The 23,619-nt window shown below is 41.8% G+C and overlaps 1 protein-coding gene across 2 annotated transcripts; it reads left to right on the top strand.

Moving 5' to 3' along the window:
• Positions 1–584: 584 nt before the first annotated feature.
• dnai2b (dynein, axonemal, intermediate chain 2b) lies at positions 585–23,235 on the top strand. Of its 2 annotated transcripts, none has more exons than XM_004564414.5 (13): positions 585–675; positions 919–1,174; positions 2,691–2,852; positions 15,294–15,415; positions 17,927–18,069; positions 18,148–18,261; positions 18,345–18,484; positions 18,556–18,678; positions 20,492–20,715; positions 21,001–21,136; positions 21,216–21,362; positions 21,442–21,654; positions 21,742–23,235. In XM_004564414.5, the coding sequence occupies exons 2-13, from the start codon at positions 992–994 to the stop codon at positions 21,802–21,804; spliced, it is 1,770 nt and encodes a 589-aa protein (XP_004564471.3). In that variant the 5' UTR covers positions 585–675; positions 919–991; the 3' UTR covers positions 21,805–23,235. The 2 variants fall into 2 exon arrangements, with proteins under 2 accessions (XP_004564471.3, XP_004564470.3); XM_004564413.5 differs by having other exon boundaries at positions 21,442–21,663.
• The last annotated feature ends 384 nt before the right edge of the window (positions 23,236–23,619 follow it).

The raw sequence follows: 23,619 nt of genomic DNA, 5'->3' as shown, positions 1-23,619 counted from the left end.
GTCGCCTCTCTTTATGCAGCACCCCCGGTGATGAATAAACAAAGAGGACTGGCTTTCATGCGTTGCTTTTTAGGCTCAAATCCGTTTGATGCTTGGAGGCTCACAGTGACATGAATTAATAACTCCTCCGAAATGCATTAGACCAGGGGTGTGCAACTCGGATGATCTGATATCGTCACAACAATGTGGTTGATCCTGTTGTTCCAGGATCAACCACATTGTTGTGACGTTATTCTTTGGCACGCCAAGCCATTCGTGCATTTATGAAATTCCAATGTTGCAAGGACAATATCAATTCTGCTTAGCGTTTTTTGTTTTACGGTAGTTTTTCCCGAAGTCGCAAAAGTATGACGTTGCAACATTCTGATTGGTCACTTGCAATGTTGATCAACATTTGGAACAACATTTACTATTTTGATCTGGGAACAACACCAACACGACGATATCAGATCGTGCGTCCAACTCCAGTCCTCAAGGGCCGGTTTCGTGCAGGTTTTAGACGTGTCCTGGATCCAACACAGCTGAATTACTGGCTACATTGCCTCCTCAACATGTCTTGAAGTTCTCCAGAGGCCTGTAATGAACTAATCATTTGATTCAGGTGTGTTGACCTACAGGACACTGGCCTGGAGTTGGACACCCCTGCGTTAGAACAAAAGAGGCTTTATTGAAAACGTAAGGAGCAGAAAGTACAGATATTTGCTTAAAAATATATGGAGTAAAAGTATTCAGAAAAAAACCCTCAATACTCAATTAAATTACAGATATTTTTAAAATTCTACTTAAGTACAGTAACGAATTATTTGCACTTCTGTATACTGTATATTTCCCACCCCTGTCCTTGTTGCTAGGATGCTGTCTTTTTCACAGCGTTGCTAGGAAACAACAAACTGAACCGAGTTTGTTTCCGGTTTACAGACCCAAGTTGAGGTTACTGTAACGGACGATTGGAGCTGGCTCTTCGGTGAGTTCTCGGTGTTTTAGCGGCAGTATGGAGATCGTTCATGTTTACTCGAAGCTCCGCAGCGAGTTCGGCCGTCAGTGTCTGTTTTCTGATCGGCCTGCTGAGCTGCTGCTGGATCTCCCCCCGGACCCGAGCCTGACCCTCAGCTTCATCCAGAAGAGCCCCCGGGACCAGGCGGTGCAGGCATGTTGGGAGACGTCAGAGCACCAGGTGAGCCTCATCCCAGCGACACATGACCTGCAGCCACACGCGTGCAAACCAGCTTTCGCTCATTTTTACCTACTGTCTCAAGTGTGCGTTTGATTTCCAAGCGAAGCCGTAACACTTAAAGTTTAATACATATAGTTTAATAATAAAAAGTTGATTTCAGAGGGAGCTGTGCTTTTGACTACTGGTGCTGTACAGCAGGTGAGAGCTTTGAACTCCTCCAGTACTTTATTATCCATGTTAAGTGGACTGGCATTCCTTCTACTCAGTTTGAACATTCAGAGCGCTTCCTGCTACAAGTGTCTGCCTCGCAGTCACGCATTCATGCAGCATGTTCATCTAAGCCTAAGCACTACTTTATAGCTATTCATGCACATTAAATAAAGGGCATGATCAATTCACTTACACACTCACTCTCGAGCGATGCATCGACTCAGGGTTCAGAATCTTGCCCAAGGGTACTTTGACAGGAGTAGGACTGGAGGAGTGACATAGAAAAATCACTATAATATTAGTGAAGATATGTTTTTCTTCACTTTTATCAAGTGCATTTGAGGGGGGGTTGGAGCTATTTGTTAAAATGTTGCTTAATTTTTTGTTTTGTTTTTGTTGTTTGTCTTTGTAAGACAGCCAGGACGAACTGTAGGGTTGTTTTCTATAAGCAACAAGCATGCACTGAGGTGGGCCTTTGGGTTGTTTTGGGGGTTTTTTTTTTACCAGCGCACGAGCAGCAGCAGGAAACAAAACTTTAAAGAAGTCACTTATTACTTCATTCCAAAAAGTTTGAATAGAGGTACAAGACCACAATATGTTACCGTGATCTGCCAGAACTTCCCAGTCCCAGTTTGTTATGTGGCCCCTTGGGAGAATTAATTTCCTGCCCCATCATAGACTGTGAGCACAATGCTGATGGTTTTCTCTCATTTTCTACTGCAGTGTTTCTTTGTAGGTTGTAAAAATGGAGATGTTCTATTTTTCTGAAAACATCTCAGGCTATTGATGAGTTTTAGAAATTATTTATTAATTGTGGACACTGTCAGATTATCCTTCTTTACACAGAGAAATGTGAATAGTCTAGAGTTATCTTGTTAGTATTGGGCTATTATGGAACAGTTGGAGTGCTCCAACCACTCTTGAGAATAACTAAAATGAGTGTTACGAGTGTGAGTCTGCAGTAACTGATCACATACACACATCTTGAACTGGATTGCCAGATGGGTTGAAATTATATACACAGTAAATGGACTGGTTCTTATATATGCAATATGTCTCATTCACAGATTCATAAAAGCACCTTTTATTTTATTTTTTTTAATCTAACATCTAAAGATGTTCACATGCAATGAACACATCAGAAAGCAATTCAGGGTTAAGTATCTTGCCCAAGAGATGCAGCCTGGAGTAGCCTGGGATTGAACAACCAATCTTCTGATTAGTGACCTGCTTTACCTACTGGGCAACAGTACACCATGTGAATTACCTGTCTGTGTGAAGCTCAGGTGTTACTTGTTGTTTTCAGGTGAACACAGAGCGCTTTGAGACCACAAGCTGTGGAATAAACCACATGGAGGGGGGATGGCCCAAAGACATCAATCCTGCTGAGATGGAACAAACGATCCGTGTAAGAAAGAAGGTGGAAAAGGACGAGAGCTTCATCAACAGTGTTCTGCAGCTGGGCAGCGTAAGTTTCAAATGAATCACAGCAGTCTACCGCAGTCTTACTATTATGCACGTTGGTTGGATGGATGTTTGGGTTGATGCATGTTGGTTGGGTAAATGAATGTTAGCGGGCCAGTTGCTGGCTTTATGGATGTTTAGGTTAATGCATGTTGGTTGGCTGGATCGATATTGAATGGATGCATGTTGTTTATGGATGTTGTGTAGCCCACTGTAACAAACAGATAAAAGTAGAAACCTTTTGTTGGAATTATTACTCAAGTGGTAAATGCATTTCGATGAAAAACCTTTAAACTCTAAAGCAAAACTCAAATTAAATAATTGTATAAAATTAAGTTATTGTTGTGTTTAAAACACTTTATTGTTGTTTATTCATTTTTGTTTAACAATTTTTATATTCTAATAATGTAATAGTGCCTAATAATGTAATTTAATTTTTAATCAATGAGACTTGTTGTCCCGCCTTTAACTTTTTCCTGTTCAGTTACACAGGTTGGGCGATATGTAAAAATTTTCCAACTATCATCAGTCCAGTAACTGATGATAGGCGATATATTCGCATAGGCACAGACTTTTTGTTAGGCAGAGCAAAGAAATCATGCACGGACTGATCTGCGCTTACCAACAAACTCCTCAACATACACTCAAATCAGTTGTCGGTTGAAAAACTTTTCCCACCGGATTGTTCAAATTTTCTTCTCCTTCTAAACATTGCTGGAAATTCCTATTTGGCTTATGAGCGCCACTGGTGTTTGGACTTGGATTTATATCCACCTGTAATGTGATTGTCGTTTTTGTCCAAAGGACAGATTAGTGACAGGAAAGGGGCACTTCAGGGGGCCAATCACATTTCAGCTTGGGCCAGTGCCTCTGTGGCCCTACCCCTAGAACCGTCCCTGAGTCTAGAACATATTGAATTTAATTTTTTCCTGGGCATGGACCTTCTTCCCAGTTTTCCTTAATTGGGTCCAACACTTCCTGAGACTTCCTGTCAAACAGCAACTCAAAGGGAGAAAATCTTGTGGAGCCCTGGGGCAGTCTGTACAATCTGAACAACAGATGGTCTAACCTGGGATCCCAATTGCTTTCATCCTTGTGATTAAGCTTTCAAATAAGTCTTTTTCGTAAACTAATTCGTACAGGAATTTTTTTTTTTTTTTTATTGTGCGAGACATGGACAAAGTGCCCTTGTATGTCTTTCGGGATGCTGTCTCAGGAGATGAGTCTGAAACAGCGCTTGCGCCACACTCTGGCAGAAATGGTCAGTGCTTTGGGATATTGCATTGCATAATCCACCAGAACTAGTTCAAAGCAATACCCACATGAACTCTACTGAAATGGTTTGACGGGGTCCATGCCAATGTGCTCAAATGAAACCTTCATTAATAGTAAGGTGCAAAGATGCTCTCAGAATGGCTGGCTGGTTTACCAGCAGATATTCCGGGCAGTGTTAAGGTTCAAAATATTGGGGATGGAGACAAGAGAAAAAACCACAATAACAACACTGGTCCGGCCGGGTTGAGTCAAACGATGATTTAATGATCACACACGTGGGAGATGGACACTGATGCAGACAGCCTCAAAATCTCAAAATGGTGGAGCATTGCTCAAACTTTTATAACCTCTGGTGCCTCCACCTTATCATAAAAAGCCTAAACATTCACATGCTCTCTCTCACACAGCGCCTAAGCTACGACCTTGGCTCCCTGTTTATCTGCTCCTGCTGAAATGGGGCAGAAAACTCCAGCACACTCTGTTCTCTTCTACTCAGACAAATTAGACAATAACCTTCTGCGAACAGTATTTCTTATAACTCAGCAATATAATGCATCATAAAACAATATCATTCATTCACAACAAGTCAGCAATTTAATGTAATGCAAATCAGTTTAACTAATGCAATAGTTATCAGCTTCATTGGTGTCTTTAATAATTTAGGAATGGTAAAGCTTAAGCTAATAGCGGTCCGAGAAGAAGATGTTTTGCAAAAGTTAAGTGTAACAAAATCTCAGTTCCATCATATCAGTCATGCTCTTCTAATTATCCTTGGGTGTTGAGACTAATAACTATTAACTCTTGCCGCACCGAGTGGTCCTAATTTTGGTTGAAGTCAATTGATAACCTTTTGAAGGCGATTGTTTCACACCTTTTTTAGATGTCCCAGTCCTGTTATCTCGGGATACATCACGCTGCCTTATCTGGGGTTAGCTATTTTCTTGGGATGCGAGTTAAGTGGGTGAGCTCTTCAACGAGGGGGAGCGTGCTCCCCCTGATGAGGTCTTCTAGGTAAGCTAGGTTAACCTTCTTGTGTGAGCTTTTCAAGTGCACTTTTAAAGTTTGTGGGATTTTTTGTTTTATAAATGTCCCTCAAGACCCCCTGATGACCCAGTAATTCATTTTTGCGCACTGTAGTACACATTTAGTTTTTTGCTTGTAGCTCTCATACTCTACTTGCCACTCCTCTAAGTCCTGATGTTTCTTAGAGAGGGCAACAGTACCTTTAAAATTATATCACATGTGTGGGGGTGTGGCCTTGCCAATTGTTTTTCCCACCTTTTCAAAATGGCTGGCGTGCCCACAAGCACATTTTATGGAAGAAAGAAAGGTAAGCTTGATATTTACAATTAAAATGTTTTGTTAAACTCAGATTTTTATTTTATTCAAAAAATAAACATCTGGTAAATAATTTCAGGGGTCTTTAAGAATTAGGCTCATTTACTTTCACAGGGAACATGACTAATTTATTAATGTGTGCTCTACACATTGGGACTTTATATTTATATTTATTTCACTTTTTCCTAATACCCAACTTTTGACAAAGGCGGAGAGAATTCTTAACACAATTATTAAGGGAGATTCAAACATAGATTTTTCAAAATATGAGAGGGTCAGGACCCACTAAAAGCCACACAAAGATTATCGAGATGCAGTGGCAGATGTAATAGAGAAAGACACAGGGCCACCTGAAATCTGTCGTCCTATCTGGTGCAAAACCAACATGTAGTAGAATCTGGAATTTTGATTTTGAGTTAAAAATAAAATATGGGTAAAATGCAGAAATGTTTTCCAGTAAAGTAAAAAATAAGAGTCGCAATTATAGTTGAATCCATAACACCTAATTGTTTCTACGAGATCACGTCGTTGCTGAGAGTTATCAGTGATCTCAATGTGTGAAAAGAACTCACAATATCTGGGGTTTAAGCTCCTCTTGGCTGAGAAACCTGGGACAAACATGTGAACAAGACCTGAATAATATCAGTAATGAAGACTTCTCTCCAAAGATCAATAAAAGGAAGCCCCAATCTGATGAGAGTCTAGCAAAATATGGTTCACTCCACTTGCCTGAAATGGTTAGCAGTCCAAGGCATTTCAGTTGTAGAATGATTGGGTACAACAATGAAACAGATGTGAGATGAGGGAAGTGCCAAATGTTCCTTTGTGTCTCCAAATAAAATCAGTACTTCCTCAGATATCCTAAATAAATTGACTTTTGTGAAATAGACAGTTCAGTGCCATCACTTATTCCTAAACCAATAGTTTACAGCTAGTGAAGTGTCAGTGACTTCTGGGTTGGTCCCTGATCTTCATCTTATAAGATTGTTATTTTAATAACACTTGATTCATTTAAAAGAAAAAAGAAAAAAGAAAAAACGAAAATATTTTCTCCCTGTTTTTTCTTATTCTCTGGGTCTCAGGAGGACATTACGTCCCTCTCCACTACAAGACTCTTGTTATGTCTACAAAACAGTCATATTAAAATCATCCTCAATTCTATTCTGGCGCTGTCTCCCGACTTTTCCTGACCAGATTCTGCGCGTGAACGGAGCAGCAACACAGACGACTCGACTAACGTACTACCTTAATTTCACTATAGCAGGGCACGCACACATCAATGCAACCAAACACATTTTGCTATAAATCCAGTTAATTTTAGTTAGTTTTGTGAACATTCAGTACAGTTTTAGTTAGTATTCCTTTTTGTTTTGATTTTATTACCGTTAACGCAAATTCTTTCCACTTCTACTTTTCGTTATTTCATTTGTTGTCTTTAATAATAATAATAATCTCCTCTGCACCCTTGAATAAACACCATTAACATGATCAACCTTTTGCTGCTTGTTTTTTCACCATCTTATTGAATCAAATACTTCATGCTTATGTGGTTTACGACATTATATTTATCTAAATCTCCACTTTGTGTCTAAATGTTTGAAGAATTTTTGAGGGTCAAATTTTGAGAATTTGACCATAGTGAAAGTTATGGCGTTATCACCCCCTTTGGGGATTACCTGTTTCCAGTTTTGATGATATTCCTCCCCGTTCTTTATTTTTTTCAAGTACCCCTCTTCGGTGGCGAGAAACTGTTGGTGTGATCAAGCGGGTGCTGTAAAAACAAAAGCTCAGGACAGAACAGTCACCAGTCATGTACTTCATTCAAAATTAACAAATATTAAGCTTCATATTGATCCTCTGAATGTAATGGTACATTTTAATTTGCACTTCTAAAAACAATATTTTCTTTATTTTACTCTTGTTCTTGTGCAGCACCACCCCTCAGCACATGCCCCTGTTATTTTATCTTACTTTTAAATTGTTGACTACTTCAAGAGAGCGCCCAAAAGACGGGGACCAGTGTTTATCATTACATATCTCCATTTTGAGTGTGGCTGTCTATCATTCCCCTCTTATTCATAGACCTCGGTGGAGGGTTTTTTGTTTGTTTTTTCTAAAATTAATTGACTCTCTATAGTGACCCACTATGGTTAATAATAACATGCTCAGTCATGAGTGGGATCAAACCTTTTCTTCACTTTAGCATTTAATATTCCCAACAATATAATGTAATACCTTAATTAAAACACAGCTACTAAAACACAATTTCCTTAATGCAAACATCAGTAGCTCAAAATTAGCAACCAAAGGGTTCAGTCTGCAGTTCACACTGCTGTGAAGCTACAGCTCTTTAGTCTCTGTCATTCTTCTGTTCTTGCAGACAAAACAAAGCAAAACAAAACATCCACCCTTCTTTTACAGGCTGGGTGAATTGTCTGTGGACATTCAATAATCCTAAAGTCAGCACCGTTTTTGTCTCAATATCAAGTCAGTTAAACTCTTAGTCGTCAGTCCATGACTTTTAGTCGTCAGTCATATGCATACATCCACACACATTCATACCAAAAGTTGCTGATAATGGAGTCTCACGCGCAGCCTATTCGAGGCTCCATCACCAGCAAGATGACGTCATCATTTTAAAGGAAACAGCTCCTTGTTTGTTTTTCCTTCTTTGGACTGGATTGACTCGCTGCAATCCTTTTAGGCTTCAGGATCAGTGTCCCATATAAGTCAATTTTCTCCCAAGCTCATTATAATCATGGAGAAAAAATACTTTGCGACTGTTTTCAATAAGAATATTTTATAGCGCTTTAAAGTTCAATCTCTCAGGCCTGGATTAAAGAGCTGATTTGTTAAATCAGGAACTCACAAAATACCAAAATATCACCACCGGTGGATCACACCTCTCAGGTGTTCTTATCTCAGTGCACTGTAACAAAAGCAAACACAGACGTAACCAATTAAACACTCATATAATAACAGATACTGGGGCCCATTGCAAACATGTCCAAAATTCAAACCATCTTTCTCTCTCTTAGAGAAAGAGAACAATCCAAACCTCACTGATAGAATCAACCTAGTGTCAAACAAAACCCAAAGATCAACCAAAACTCCTTTTTGCACCAACAAAACATGTTGGATTTACTTGACTCAATAGTGGACACTAGTTACACACCAACTCTTTACCTTGGCAAAAACGTAAACAACTAAGTTGAATCAACACAACCTTTTCATAATCTCTTCGAAATAAAACTCACACCATTCATTCATCATTTTCGCTCTGTACCACTGCTCCTTGTTAGACTGTGTGAAGCACAGTAAACAATTCAGTGGAGGCTTTGAGCCATAGACAGACATCACGCACAGACATTGTTTTCATTATCAAAGTGCTTCAGACCATGTCCTCTAAATCTACACAAATGCCCTCTGCGTGGCATGAAATACATTTAAGCAGTAAATAATCAATCAGTTCTTGCTGTTGTAACCAACTCCGTATTTGGATGTTTGTGTGCAGCATTTGTTAGTAAAGCATTCTTCATTGCATCAGCGTGTGTGTGTGTGTGTGGATCACTTCTCAGTTCATTGAATCAACATTTTAATTTGTGTGTGTGTGTGTGTGTGTCATTTCTCCCTCAATCAACGAGTGCATATGTTCATATGTATGTTTCTTTTCACTCTGAGTCGGTGCATGTAGATGTGTGTGTTTGTGTGGGTGTTTGTGTTCATCACTTTCCTGTTGTAGTGTTCTGGGTAAACCACGGCCTGAAGCGTGCCCTGGGTCCTGCCCTCCTCCTTTTCAGTCTGTTTGCATCCATTGGTGCTGCTGCTCAGAGTTCTGTCCATACTGGTTCTGGCCCCAATTGAGGCAGTCCTTTTCTCCAGTGTCCAGCATCTTCTCCTTATTTCGCTCCTCCTTAACTTGACCCTTTTGCTTCGGTCTTCCTTCAGGGTTTTGATACGCAGCTCAATTGTCTGGATGTCCGTTTGTTGCTTGCAGAAGTACGACTGCTGTCCGTTTGTTTGCAGGTGGAACGGCTGACATCCAGAAGGTGTATAGGAGAGTCTGCAGCTTCCACCTCCCCAGTGGAAGACCTCAATCTTTGTTCTGTTAGTTTTACACAGGCCTCAAGGCTCTCTGGGATCCCTTCTTGCACTCTCAAGCCCACGGCTGAGGTCGTAGTCGTGGTCCCATTCCACGGGAATGGAGTCCATGGTTGTTTGGGTGTCTCGGCCCGAGCGTTCAGTCCAGAGCTGGGCAGCCCAGGACGCTGAGCGATCGGAGGACGGCAGAGGCGACAGGAAGCCATCCCCCTAACGTTCGCTCCATAGCAGACCGGACAAATCACACTGCTCATCTAGCTCCAGGATGCTCCGGCCTGATTTCAAGTCCGGTGTCTTGGACTCCAAGCCTGATGGGTTCGATTTTCAGCTAGCTCCTCCTGGGCCATGCTCAGTTTCTGCTCTGATGCCTCGAGGTCTTATTGAGGGCAGAAACCTCAGAGTCTTTTCCGTAGAAATCAGATTTAAGTCCATTGATGTTTTCCTTGCTTTGCTCCACGGCCTTTTGCGGCTCTGCTGTTCGGCTCTTCTCAGAGGTCAGCTCCTGGCCGAGCCCCGACACCTGTGCCTTCAGCTTATTTTCTCCTGGTATTTTGTCCATTCTGAGGTGACCTCAGTTACTCCTCCTGTCCCTGGCACGCCCTTTTTGCTGCCCGATGGTCATTGTTGGTCCGTCACTGTCCTGCACAGTTTTAATGCAGAGTGGTTAAGGTCAGCATGGTTTTGCTCGGCCTCACTTTTCATCTGGGCTTGATGGGCGTCTCGTCACAGCTCTGTCAGCTGAAGCTGTCTTTTTCCATATGGCAAGAATGTAAAGAGTGTGTGAGAGGGGTGTGTCCAATCAGGCACAATGCTGGTGGCTTTGCGAGTGCCTCGTTTTCCAAATCCAGATGTTTATTTGTCACGTACACAGCAACAGAGAGAACAGTCTGTTGTTGGGATGGCTGAGGTCCTTCACCATCTTCCTGGCCTTGGTCCAGCACCGCCTGCTGTAGATTGAGTGCAGGTCAGGGTGCTCGGAGCGGATGGTGCGCTCAGCTGATTGCACAACCCTCTGTAGTGCTTGTCTGTCCGGCATGGTGCTGTTCCCGAACCAGACAGTGATATAGCTGCTCAGGATGCTCTCAATAATTCCTTTATATAAGGTGGTCAGAATCGGTGGTGGGAGCCGGGCCTTTCTCAATCTTCTCATAAAGAAAACACGCTGACAGAAATCTCCCCGTGTAGTGAAACGGGCCTTGGATTACCGCTCTCCGTCTCTGCTGCATGAGATCATTTTCCTGCAGCACTGTTGACATTTTCAAGTTGTTGTTGCGGGTTCAGCTGCTTTAGCATTTGGTCAGGGTCACATCAAAGATGGTAGAGGAGAGAGCAAAGATGGTAGAGGGGAGAGCAGGAGTCCAGGGTCAGCCTCGGCTTTTCCGGGCCGACAAAGCAGCCTGTAATCAAGCATAAAGAGAAAAAACAAAACAAAACAAAAACAAACGAACAGGAAAATCATGTTGTATTGGCTGTGTTACTCAGAGAGGGGAAAAACAACGGGACCAGGCCCTGTGTCAGCCTTCTCTCCCCCCTTTTTTTTTTTTTTTTTTCTCACCATATAATCCTCTCATAACCCACCAAGCTGACAGGACAACACAGGTACATGTTAAAATTCTTAAGATCATGTTTAAAGCACAAAAATGGAATTTTCTTTCATTCAGTAATCACTTGTATTAATCAATCAGCAGAAAACATGTCACAATTTGACTTTTATTAACCACTAAATTTGTCGTGTTATCACTGGTTGTGATTTTTTTTTTTTTTTTTTTGAAGTTAAGTTGTTATCCTGCAACCCAGAGGGTTTATTTGTTAGTAGTGGATAAACTTTATTGTGTAACGGCGGGTGTATGTTAAGTTTCACTGCTTTAAAGTTGCTGGAAAATCTTCACATGTTCATGGGTGTAAGCTGTTTCTTCATTGCGTGTATGTGCGTTTGTACGTGGGCTAATTTAACGTTTTTTCTCAAACGAGGCATTTCTCTAGCACGTGCCTCTCTCTCACATTTCTCTGCTTGTGTGTGTTTTTGTTTCACCTTCTTGTTGTGATGCTCCAGGCGCCTTCCCAACCTCCACAAGTCTGTTGGCCGCAATTTTATGTGTAAAACTTCTCTTAATTTCTCCTTTAATTCTCTGCTAGCTGCTGTCTTTTCCACAGCTGCTGATTCTTGCTGAGTTTGGTTTCCATTACTATAATTTTGCTTCGGCCGCCGTGCTTGTGGGGGCAGTTGGTCCAGCCCCATAGCCACCTGTATCAACACACTGAGAGATTTATTTAATATCATTTTCATTACTGTTAAATAGACTAGCAGGCAAGACGCCCACCTTTGCACTGCAGACTACATGCCAGTCTCCCAACACACTCCTCTCTGAGTTTCAGCTTTAAACTCCAACATCATTCACACCCCAGTCATTCAACACCTTATTTGTAGTATCATAATCAGCAAAATCAGCGTTTTACTTACAGGCATGTATCATTGTTTGCAAATCAAAATTATAAAACTCAAAAACACGCTAAACAGGAAGCAAAGTCCTCTGTGCGCGTCACCGCTCATTTGCATGTTCACACACCGTCTAAAAATAGCTCGCAGCGCTGCAGTGCGCTGTCGTCACACACAGGGTCACACAAAGCTCAGACAAAACTCTTTTATTTTATATTACAAAGACGTCTTATATTTACAATCACTGACAGGCCTGACAGATTCAGCACCTAACAAATTTCGACAAATTTAAAATAACGGGTCTCACCGAAGAAAGTCCAACTTTTTTGTAATCAATTAACCAGTATCTGTTTCCTCCAGAACAGCCTATGGCCTGATTTCTAAAGAACCTAAACAATTTCGACAAATTTATCATAACGGGTCCAACCGAAGAAAGCTTCGCTTTTTTGTAATCAATTAAACAGTATCTGTTACTTCTGGGAACAGTTTCTGACCTAACTTCTAAATCCCTAACTCAATTTAACTTTGTCCAAACAAGCACATGACACCGTTTTAAACGATGAGGAGTCTCGGTAACTCCTAGCTTATTTCGGGATGCCCTGTACCCCACAGTTAAAGCCAAACTGAACTACCCCTGTTCGCCGACAGGTCAAGACCGCGCGTCCACGGCCAGGAGGGGGCGTAACCCCCGGGCTATGTGCTTCTTAGCAGACTTCTGGGCTGCCATCCTATAATAATTTTCACCTAACCGATTTTGAGAAATTTTACCATAACGGGTCTCACCGAAGAAAGATAACTTTTTTACGACCAGTTAAACAGTCTCTGTTACTTCTGGGAACAGTTTCTGTCCTAATTTCCCTACCAAACTACCTGAGCCTTCAGCTCAATATCCAGGGACTCAAACCCAACATTCTCTGTTACTTCTGGGAACAGTTTCATATTTCTTCAACTTCATTAAATACTCTTAAGCAACTTTAACTGCATACCACACGGTGATTCTCATCAAAATCAAAACAGACACTCTACCAGTAATTTCAGTGAGTAGACTTTAATTTAGTCATATCCAATTTGGCACATTTTGGAAATCATTCAACAGGTAGTGCCTTACCTTTAGATAAGCCGGCTTTTGTCCACTCACATCAGACCACTGGCTCGTGCCTGTCCGTTCGACAACCTCGGACCGTCCAAACTTTTAAATTCCACCCCAATACCACAGGACGAGCCCCCAAGCTGTTAAGGTTCAAAATATTGGGGATGGAGACAAGAGAAAAAACCACAATAACAACACTGGTCCGGCCGGGTTGAGTCAAACGATGATTTAATGATCACACACGTGGGAGATGGACACTGATGCAGACAGCCTCAAAATCTCAAAATGGTGGAGCATTGCTCAAACTTTTATAACCTCTGGTGCCTCCACCTTATCATAAAAAGCCTAAACATTCACATGCTCTCTCTCACACAGCGCCTAAGCTACGACCTTGGCTCCCTGTTTATCTGCTCCTGCTGAAATGGGGCAGAAAACTCCAGCACACTCTGTTCTCTTCTACTCAGACAAATTAGACAATAACCTTCTGCGAACAGTATTTCTTATAACTCAGCAATATAATGCATCATAAAACAATATCATTCATTCACAACAAGTCAGCAATTTAATGTAATGCAAATCAGTTTAACTAATGCAATAGTTATCAGCTTCTTCTAATTCAGGAGAATAATGCAAACTAAAACTACATAATAATTCACAATCTTTAATTAGGGGTATAACATGGCATAAAATAATATCATAATTTTACAGCAGGAAGTTTTTTTTCATATCCCATGTAACCAGTCATTGGTTTGTAATGAGTAGAGTTGGATGTCTAGAGACCACTTTTACGTGGTCTTGGTCTTGTCTTGGTCTCGGATCCCTCGGTCTTGTCTCCGTCTTGCTGTCTTAGATCGACATAGTGGTCGGGAGACTTGGAGTCAACAGTATCCATGACACACAACGTAACGTTCGATAATGTGTCATGCGCAAAAGCATCAGCTCTAAGAGCTGTGCTTAGAGAGTGCTTTGCAGAGAGGGTGAGAGACGCGACAGTCAAGTGGAGCGTGCGTCTGTCCTCTCAGTAAGTGAGTGAGACAGTAGACAGCGGTGAGGAGGACTGTGCGAGTGCATCGCAAAAACACATAAATATGCCTAACACCCGTAAACGAAGCAGCATCTATTATGGTATGTTATAATGTACATGGTATGAAGTATGTTATGAATATTCTATAACTATAAGTATGTACAGGCTGTAGTGAGTACAAGCTATGTACAGGATATGAACAGGATATAAATATGAAAAAAACTATACAGAATATGAAATAAAAAAAACTCTACAGAAATCTGAGATATACAGCTATACAGAAATGTGAACTATGCAGGTTATAAACAGTTGTAGGATTAAAAATTATTGTATATACAGAATGATTATTTACACAGAACTATACAGTAGTGGGAAAATAATTTCCCACCAGCTTTTTGGCACCATCAACTGGGAGTGTGCTTGCTCTGTGCAAGCCTTACAATTCAGTTGGTATAATCTATCCCTGATAATCACAAAATGTTAGTGCTTTGTCAGGACGCACCATTAATTTTTATCACTTGGTCAAAATCTGAGCGTAGAGTATCGTCATGGGACTTCTCTGGTGAAAATTCTTCTATGGAGCAAATTACAGGAACCGGCAAAATCAGTAAAGGCCCAGTTGTTTCCTCCTTCCAATGGTCAGTGTTGGATGACCTCATGTCACCACTGAGCGCAGCACAGACATCATGCACCAATCTGTTCCCAAAATCAAGGTGTGCCTTACGCAGAAGCCTTTCGCAGCCTTTAGTGTATATATTTTGCCCCTTTTTTTAATTTCCACTGGTCTTTGGCCAGTGTTATAGAAAGTTTGAGGCCCACGTACCGATATCAGTGGACCCACTCCGCTGTTCCTGCCGGGAGCCCCTTCACAAATTGTTGCAGTACAAGGAGGTTCGCAGCTCTCGTCTCCTGGCCCCAGCTTGCTACTGAAGTAGGTGGGGCATGATTAGAAAATGACTACCAGCCATGCTGGCCAGTCTTCCCCAGAACTGTCCCTTGAACCCACAGCCTCACCCCTGGATTTTGCCTTGCACAGCAGAAGAGTACATAACAGACTGTGACATTTGGGATTTGATTAGTTGAATGTCTGTGTATGATGATAGTGACAAACCAATAAACCGATCAGTGAGTGTTTCTGGCTCATTCTATGATCTCATTCTAATGGTATGATGTTGTCCAGGTCATGGAGCACTGCATCAGACAGAACAATGCTGTGGACATCTATCAGGAGTATTTCGAGGATGAGGAGGTGGTGGAGGAAATTCAGGAGCCACCATCAGCCAAGACCGTCAATATCTTCAGGTATGGCTGACACAAGGGTTACATTTTCACTCTAGTGACTGATTCCAATAAGAGAAGTAATAAAAATGAATGACAGTCATATTTTTTTATGAAAATCATAAAATTATAATATTTCATAACTCAGTAACAATCAATAATCACATGCCCAAAACTCGTGAAAATATGGTGATGGAATAGGCTGGTGTATAGGATGTTTGAAATAGAAATTAAAATGATGGAATAATAATTCATAATGGTGGGCCACCTGTTCAGGTGTGTGTGTGTGTGTGTGTGTGTGTGTGTGTCCTTATTTTCAACGTCATGCTGCTCTGTTGTATGTTAATTGCCCCTTGGGGATAAATAAAGTCTCACTGATTCTGATTTATTTGTGTTTGTTTAATTCAAAAAAGGAAAATCATAATCAAAGTCATTGGTAAAGGGTTGGGCCACCTCTATTTTAAATGGCTTTATTGGTGGAGCAGGGAAGAGCCCCAGCTCGGGGTTGGCACCGTGAGTCAGAGAGAATTTAATCTTTGCCCACACTGGCTGATGTGTGAAGACACACCTGACTCTCTTGGGGGGTCCTTGATCCGATACAATCACCTCGTGTTGTGGTGGAGCGTGTGTAAGTCTGACTTTGATTCTGATTTTCCAAACACAAATAAAACAATGCTTTCAGCGGTGCATGCAGCCTCCAGCTCCCCCCTTCCTCAGAGCTCTCTATTGTTCCAAAAATGCCCTTTTTATTGTGATATAACACACACACACACACACACACACACACACACACACAGCCCCCCAATAAACTGTTGTCTAAATAGGTGGCCCTGTTTTGTCAAAAGCTAAACCTTTTTGTTTAAAATGACAACAGCCCACCATTATGAAATATTATTCCGTAACTTTAATTTCTATCTCAAACATCCTATTCATCAGCCTTTTCCATCGCCATATTTTCATGATCAGATTTTTGGGCATATCATAATTGATTATTCCTGAGTGATCAGATGTCATAATTATGATTTTCATAAAAATTATGACTGTCATTAACTTTGCTACTTCTCTTATTATGTCCTCAGTTATAAATCACTGGGTTGACATAAGGTACATAATATCCCTCCTGATGTGCCATCTTGCAGTGTCCGGGGTATCTGGGGAAGTAGCTTAAAACTAAATGAATCTTAACTAAAAGAGAAAAAAGACAAAACCTAGAAGATAATTGCTAAACAAATGTCAAAAATGTGAAAGGAAATACACTCCTCTCCACAGAGCATGAGTAAATCATCAAAACATATACAGCCACCACACTGCAAAGGGACGCTAACACTGGAGCTTTCGTAAACACAAAGTTTCATTTCATCTATATGCTGATGATTGCCAGCTTTATTTTCCTTTCAGTCATTCTGATAGCTCCCCAATTAGACTCCTGCTTGATTGCCTTCGTGATGTTAAGTTATGGATGGCTCAAAACTTTTTAAATTTTAATGAACGTAAAACGAAAGCAATTCTGTTTGGCCCGAATCGTTCCTCTGATATCCCTGATGTTGACCTTGCTGCTCTGACCCCTCACCTGAAAAGCTCAATTACCAATCTTGGGTTAAAAATCGACTCTTCACTTACCTTTGATGGTCACGTGAATGGGGTGGTAAAATCGTCATTCTATCAACTCAGGCGTCTGTCGAAGGTTAAACCTTTTCTTTCAAGGCGTGACTTGGAGACTGTTATCCATGCTTTTATAACCTCACACTTGGATTATTGCAACTCCCTTTTAATAGGGGCTGGACTGGGCACTCTGACACATCTGCAACTAGTACAGAATGCTGCGGCACAGTTTTTATCTGGTAAAAGGAAATTTGAGCACATTACTCTGGTTCTGGCCTCCCTGCACTGGCTTCCAATTGAATTTAGGATTCATTTTAAAGTTCTTTTATTGGTTTTTAAATCTTTAAATGGTCTGGCACCTGCATATATGTCTGATTTGCTGAAGCCCTATGTCCCCACTCGTTCGCTCCGGTCAGCTGAGCAGCTGTTGCTCTCAGTCCCCAAATCACGGCTGAAACTGTGAGGAGACCGAGCGTTCTCTGTCGTGGCTGCTAAGCTTTGGAATAATCTTCCTCTTCACATTAGACAATCGACATCAGTGCTGGTTTTTAAATCCAGATTGAAAATGCATTTTTATTCACTGGCTTTTGACTCAGTGGTTGACTGACTTGTATTTACTTATATTTTATTGTTTTCGCTATGTTTATTATTTTATCGTATTTATTATTCTTATGGTATCTATTATGTTTCTATTGTTCAGCCTTGGGTGTTTTTAAAGTGCTATATAAATAAACGATGATGATGATGAGCTCTGCTGTCTCAGCCTAAATGCAGAGGACAGACAACTGCACACAAAGCAGGAGAGAGATCAAAAACATGCACTGGGTCAAAATCACAGCATGTCATGCTAGGCCTATAACCCACACACATCTTGTCTGATCCTTGGCCAATCAGCAGTCTGGTTGGTAATTGTTGTACTTTCTGTGTCCTCAGAGATCCTAATGAGATCAAACGTACTGTCACCAGCCTGTCCTGGCAACCTGATGGGGGCAGGAAGCTGGCGGTCGCCTACTCATGCCTTGAGTTCCAGAAATCATCCAAAGACATAAGCCTAGACTCCTACATCTGGGACATTGGTGGGTCAGAGAGGCCACAGATTGACTTAACACCACATCAGGATCAATATGTTCACTGCACAATGTTTTCTGTTTCAGAAAACCCGAACAGACCAGAGATGATGCTGAAGCCAACGTCTCCACTTGTCTGTCTGGACTACAACCCCAAAGACTCCCACACTCTGGTGGGGGGAAGCTATAACGGACAGATTGGTGGGTTCAGGTCTACACATAGTCAGAGAGGTGAGCTTCTCTCTGTTACCAGGTTTATTTACCTACACGTGTGTTTTGTTTAGCGTTCTGGGATACCCGGAAAGGGAATCAGCCAGTGGAGTTTTCTTCTTTGGAGCACAGCCACAGAGACCCAGTGTACAAGATCATATGGCTGCAGTCCAAGACTGGAACCGATGCCTTCTCTGCCTCCACCGATGGACAGGTAGACTGATAGATGGTTTGGCAAACCCTTTGAAACCCTTTAAAATAACCCTTTATCTGTCTGTCTGTCAGGTTTTGTGGTGGGATGTCCGCAAGCTAGCTGAGCCCACAGAGTGTCTAGTCCTGGACCCAAGCCGGGAGGGGAACCTGGACCAAGCTTTAGGGGCTACATCTCTGGAGTTTGAGCCCACCATGGTGAGAGCTGTTTCCGTTTTAAGTATTTAACAGTTCTCTACTAATGTGGCTAAACTTCATCATTCTTACTGAATGCATTTGGTTCTGTTTGGTAAGCTCCAACAGTGGACTTGTGAGTATCCCCACTGCTGCCTGCTGCCTTTCACACTGGATATCTTCATTCTGGTAGTTTGGTTTCAGTGATGGAGCTATGTGTAGGGTGATCCTAGTTACATCCAGTCCAGATCACTCCACTTCCTGCACCATGATAACATTTAAAATGATGTGAGGAATCCTATTATCATTTAAACAAAGAGGAAGATCTGTTCGCTGATTATAGAAAATGTTCTGATACATAGATAGTTGCATCCATTCAGGGTTGGACAGTGGGATGTGTTCACTCTGTAGATAGTTACCAATTCAAAGTTGAACTTCGAAGCAGACTAAAGTCATGAGTAAAAACAGCTGAAGCCAGAATGGCTGTACAGCAGACAGTTTACAGCAGTGAGGTGGATCAAGTTTACCTGAACACTCACTCCTTTTGTATAGTCAGTTTCACTTTCTTATTCTGGACAAAATCCCAGAGTACAGAAGAACAGGCAGTAGAAACAGCTTGGGTTCAGCAGCATCACTCTGTAGAACAAACCACAACTTTGATAGCCTACATGATGCTGTGTGGAGCTTCAGTGTGGTGTGTTATGTTCATCTGATGTCTGTGTTTGTTTGGAAACTATACATGTGAGGATTGGTACCTAATCTACTACAGACCAAATCTACAGGTCTGCAGTAGATGGGTTTCTTTCAGGATTTTCTTTGTTCAGTCATGAACTGCCAATATAGATAAACTTGCAATTCAGTTTCAATTATATAGAGCCGAATCACAACAACTGTTGCCTTAAGGCGCTTTCCTTGAAGATTGTGGGCCAACGTGGTTTAATTTTTCTTCAACTCAGACTCAGAGATATTCCAAATCATTCTTTTTAATTGCTCAGTTAAGAAATCTTTAGTAGAATCTGCTACTGTAGGAAAATGTTTTGTAGCACTGTGCTGTCATACTTTTATTAGCTCAGTTCAATTCAGCTTTATTTCTATGGAGCTAATTCACAACATTTGATTTTAACCAACCTGCTGTATAGTGTTGGATACATTATGGCACAGAGACACTCCAGGAAATCTACGTGGCATTTCTGCTGCAGGAAACATGGTGGTGGAAGTATAACTCCCGATACTAAAACCTCTTTAAATAATTACTTTGAGAAAGTAGATGATAAGCTCCTGAAAGAGGAACTGTGATGGACAGCTCAGCGTCAGATAGGCTGGTTTGAACATGTGCAGAGGAGGGAGAGTGAAAAATCTGGACAAAGGATGAAGAAGATGGAGCTGCCAGGCAGGAGGAAAATAGAAAGACCTCAGAGGAGGTTCATGGATGTAGTGATTGAGAACATGCACAGGGTTGGTGTGACAGACAAGGACGCTGGGATAGGAGGAGATGGAGGCAGGTGACCTGCCGTGGAGACCCCTAAAGGGTGCAGCTGGAAGAAGAATAGTAGGCAAACTTTTCAGAATTTTTAAAACCATATTTGCCTGGTGACTTCAAACATGCAGGATTTATGTCCTGGTGACCATTTAAATAAAAGTTCATTTCAATAATGCCCAAATAGTTGCCCAGAGCAATAAAGAGTTGTCTGTGGAGTTGCGAGAGCTGCTTCTTTAAGACAGTGTATAGCATGAGGCTCATTGTTGTCTCACAATGTTTTGTCCTAAAGTGAGCCTCCCAGGATCATGACTTCACCAGCTTTAGGTGTTTCAGTCTCTGTCATTGATGTCTCTGCAGCCAACTAAGTTCATGGTGGGGACGGAGCAGGGCCTGGTCATCTCCTGTAACAGGAAGGCGAAGACCCCAGCTGAGAAGATTGTCTGTACATACGACAGCCACCACGGACCCATCTACGCCCTGCAGAGAAACCCTTTCTTCCCCAAAAACTTCCTCACTGTCGGGGACTGGACTGCTCGCATTTGGTCTGAGGACATCAAAGAGTCATCCATCATGTGTACCAAGTAGGAATCAGTGATTGCAAACCTCTGATAATAATTCAAAACAAACTTCCCCAAAAGTTGATTCTGTTCATCTGGACGTAGAGTTTTCAGTGGGAGAAATGTTTCGTCACTTGGCTGTCACAATGATGCCATAAAGTTTCACAAAATAATATGCAACAAAGCATTAATGCAACATTGATGCATTGTTGCTCTTTGATCTTTTCTTATGACCTCCAGGTCTTCCTTCCAGATGGTCATCCTGCTCAGACTCAGCTATATCTTTCTCTTTGTCTCTTTGATACACAGGTATCAGATGTCGTACCTGACAGATGCCTGCTGGAGTCCAGTCAGACCCTCTGTCTTCTTCACAGTGAAGATGGATGGCGTGCTGGATGTGTGGGACATCCTGTTCAAACAGAGCGACCCCACGCTGAGTCTGAAGGTGCTCCGACGTGTCCTACAGCTGGCTGATGTTGCCGTTTCTTGCTGTTTCTGATGTTAATGTGTGTTTTGGGCTCCAGGTGTGTGACAACTCTCTGTACAGCCTCAGTGTTCAGGACAATGGGCGCTTGGTGGCCTGTGGCTCTCAGCTGGGTGAGGCTACGCTGCTGGAGATCTGCTCTGGGCTGTCGAACCTGCAGAAGAATGAAAAGAGTCTGCTGGCTGCTGTAAGGAGACACAATGACAAACTGAGCTGAGGTCTTCTGACTGCATGATGAGCAGCTGTGTTTCTCAACACTTCTGCAGATGTTTGAGCGGGAGTCTAAACGCGAGAAGATCCTGGAGGCACGGCAGAGGGAGGTGCGTCTAAAGGAGAGGAGTCGCTCGGAGCAGAGCAGAGAAGAGGAGGCGGGCCGTGAGGAGGGAGAGGAGGACCCCAAGCAACTGATTGTCAGAGCTGAAAGTGATTTCTACAGCCTGGTGGAGGCAGAGGTGAAGAGGAGGGAGAAGAAGGACGAGGTGATGAAGGTTAGGAGGAAGAAGAAGAGTTTTTCATTTGGTTCCTTTAACTCTGTTCTGACTGCTTTTTGGTCATTTATTTTCCAGGAAAAAGATATATGTGAAGAGAAAGATGTGAAAGATGAAGAACAAAAAGGAACATCAGAATGAAGGAAAACGGGAGACCACTAGGGGGACGTAAGGAAGATGGCAGCATAAGCTTGCAGCTCCCGGTCAAAAGTCGAAAGAGAACCAGAATTCGAATATTTCCACCGCTAAACCGTGTAATAAATGCCATGGAAGGTGGAAGAAGGTCAAAAAGACAAAGAATGAAGGAAAACACGTTTCTTTTTTAAAGTTAGCAGCTGTTTTCAAGCAGATTCTGTCACCGTTTTACATTTAGTTCAGTAAATGGTGATCTGTTTAATGAGCACTTTGTGTGTGTTGGACTGTTTTATACCAGTATTGATAATATTTTGTCTGTCTTCTGTGTTAATGGGTTGTCTAAATTTCCATGAAATGAAGTCTCAGATTTTAAATAATTAACTTAGTGGTGCTGTTGAAGCTTATCAGAGTGAGAACAGTCCACATGTAGTCATGAAAACCATCTCATACCCAGTGCTGTGGACACCCTGAGACTTGGATATGTCTCAGCTTTGGCAGGTGGAGAATCATCTTGTTATGTTTACAAGTTCTGATCCTATACGCAACTTCCTGCAGATCATTATCACATTCAGTCTTTTTATATCTGACTGCACTTCGTTTCTTTTTTTTTTTTTTTCAACTTTTATTTAACTCTCCCCCCCCCAACAAATACAAGACTGGTTCACATCCAAAATAATAACACTACACAGCACTAGAATATTACAACATTATGTCCATAATTGTTGTCCACTAGGATCCAGTTTACAGGTTACTCCCAGTGCTTCCAGTGGTTTCTTCCATTTGTCCACAAAAATTCGGGAGCTCCCATCAATATAGTGTCCCAGCCTGATCAGAGTCATAACTTCAATGATGAGCGACCTCCATAGAGAAATGGAGGGAGGCTCAGCCCCCACCCATCTCAACATAATGCTTTTCCTGGCCAACATTGACAGTGACTGAATTACATGCTCATGTTGTACCAGTGAGACAGGATGGGGTATTTTCATCATCCTGCAGGGCAGCCGGCTGGCCGGCAAGGTCACCATGTTTGTGAATATGATAACCTGAGACTGAAGTGGTTTCCATCCCTCCACCCATCCATCCATCAGTTGTCTTCTGTTTTTCCTGGACCAGCTATCACAGGGCAAGGAAGGGTTAACCCTGGGTAGATCGCCAATCTGACACAGAACCAAGTGGCGTAGGAGCTTCAAATTGATACCGTAGGTGTATGGTATCAAATGGCATGGTCTGGTGTCCTCTTGGACAAGTTCAAATCTCAATGACCACGACCTCAAGGTCAAGTTTTCTGACAGTCTTGTGACTGTGATAACTTGGGAACGAGGTGACATGTGCTCTGATAAATAATAGGGCAGTAAGCCAGAAATGGATTTATAGATAAAGTGATACCAATGAACCATCATTCGTAAGGCCAGTGAGGACCAGCCAGAGAATATAAAGTACAGTGGTGATTAGAGCCAGTTATAAATCTTAATGCCCCTTGATAGACAGACTCCAACAGATGAAGAGACTGAGCAGAGGCATTCATTTAATTATGTCACCGTAATCCAGGAGAGGCAAAAAAACAAAAACAAAACAGTGGCAGCAACGGTAAAAGAGAAACATGATCTGTTTCTGAAAAAGAGCACGAACTTCGGCCTCAGTTTCTTTAATATATGGTCAATGTGTGACTTAAAGAAAAGATTGGAATCAAAAGTCAAAAGCTTTTTATAGATCAATAAAAAGAGCTGGCTTCATAGACGTCATTGAAAAGTTTTAGGGAAGCAGTTACAGTACTGTGGAGGAGATAAAATACTATTTTCATCCAGATAACTTTTAAGTTAA

The sequence above is a fragment of the Maylandia zebra genome, linkage group LG22, assembly GCF_041146795.1.
Source record: "Maylandia zebra isolate NMK-2024a linkage group LG22, Mzebra_GT3a, whole genome shotgun sequence".
Classification (NCBI taxonomy): Eukaryota; Metazoa; Chordata; class Actinopteri; order Cichliformes; family Cichlidae; genus Maylandia; species Maylandia zebra.
This window is presented reverse-complemented; position numbering and strand designations above follow the sequence as displayed.

Bases quoted from the DNA above. Each gene is read 5' to 3' on its own strand.
- dnai2b (XM_004564413.5), top strand. From the start codon at position 992: ATGGAGATCGTTCATGTTTACTCGAAGCTCCGCAGCGAGTTCGGCCGT. The intron at 2,853-15,293 runs GTAAGTTTCAAA...GATGTTGTCCAG, and splicing joins GTGTTCTGCAGCTGGGCAGC to GTCATGGAGCACTGCATCAG. The intron at 15,416-17,926 runs GTATGGCTGACA...CTGTGTCCTCAG, and splicing joins AAGACCGTCAATATCTTCAG to AGATCCTAATGAGATCAAAC.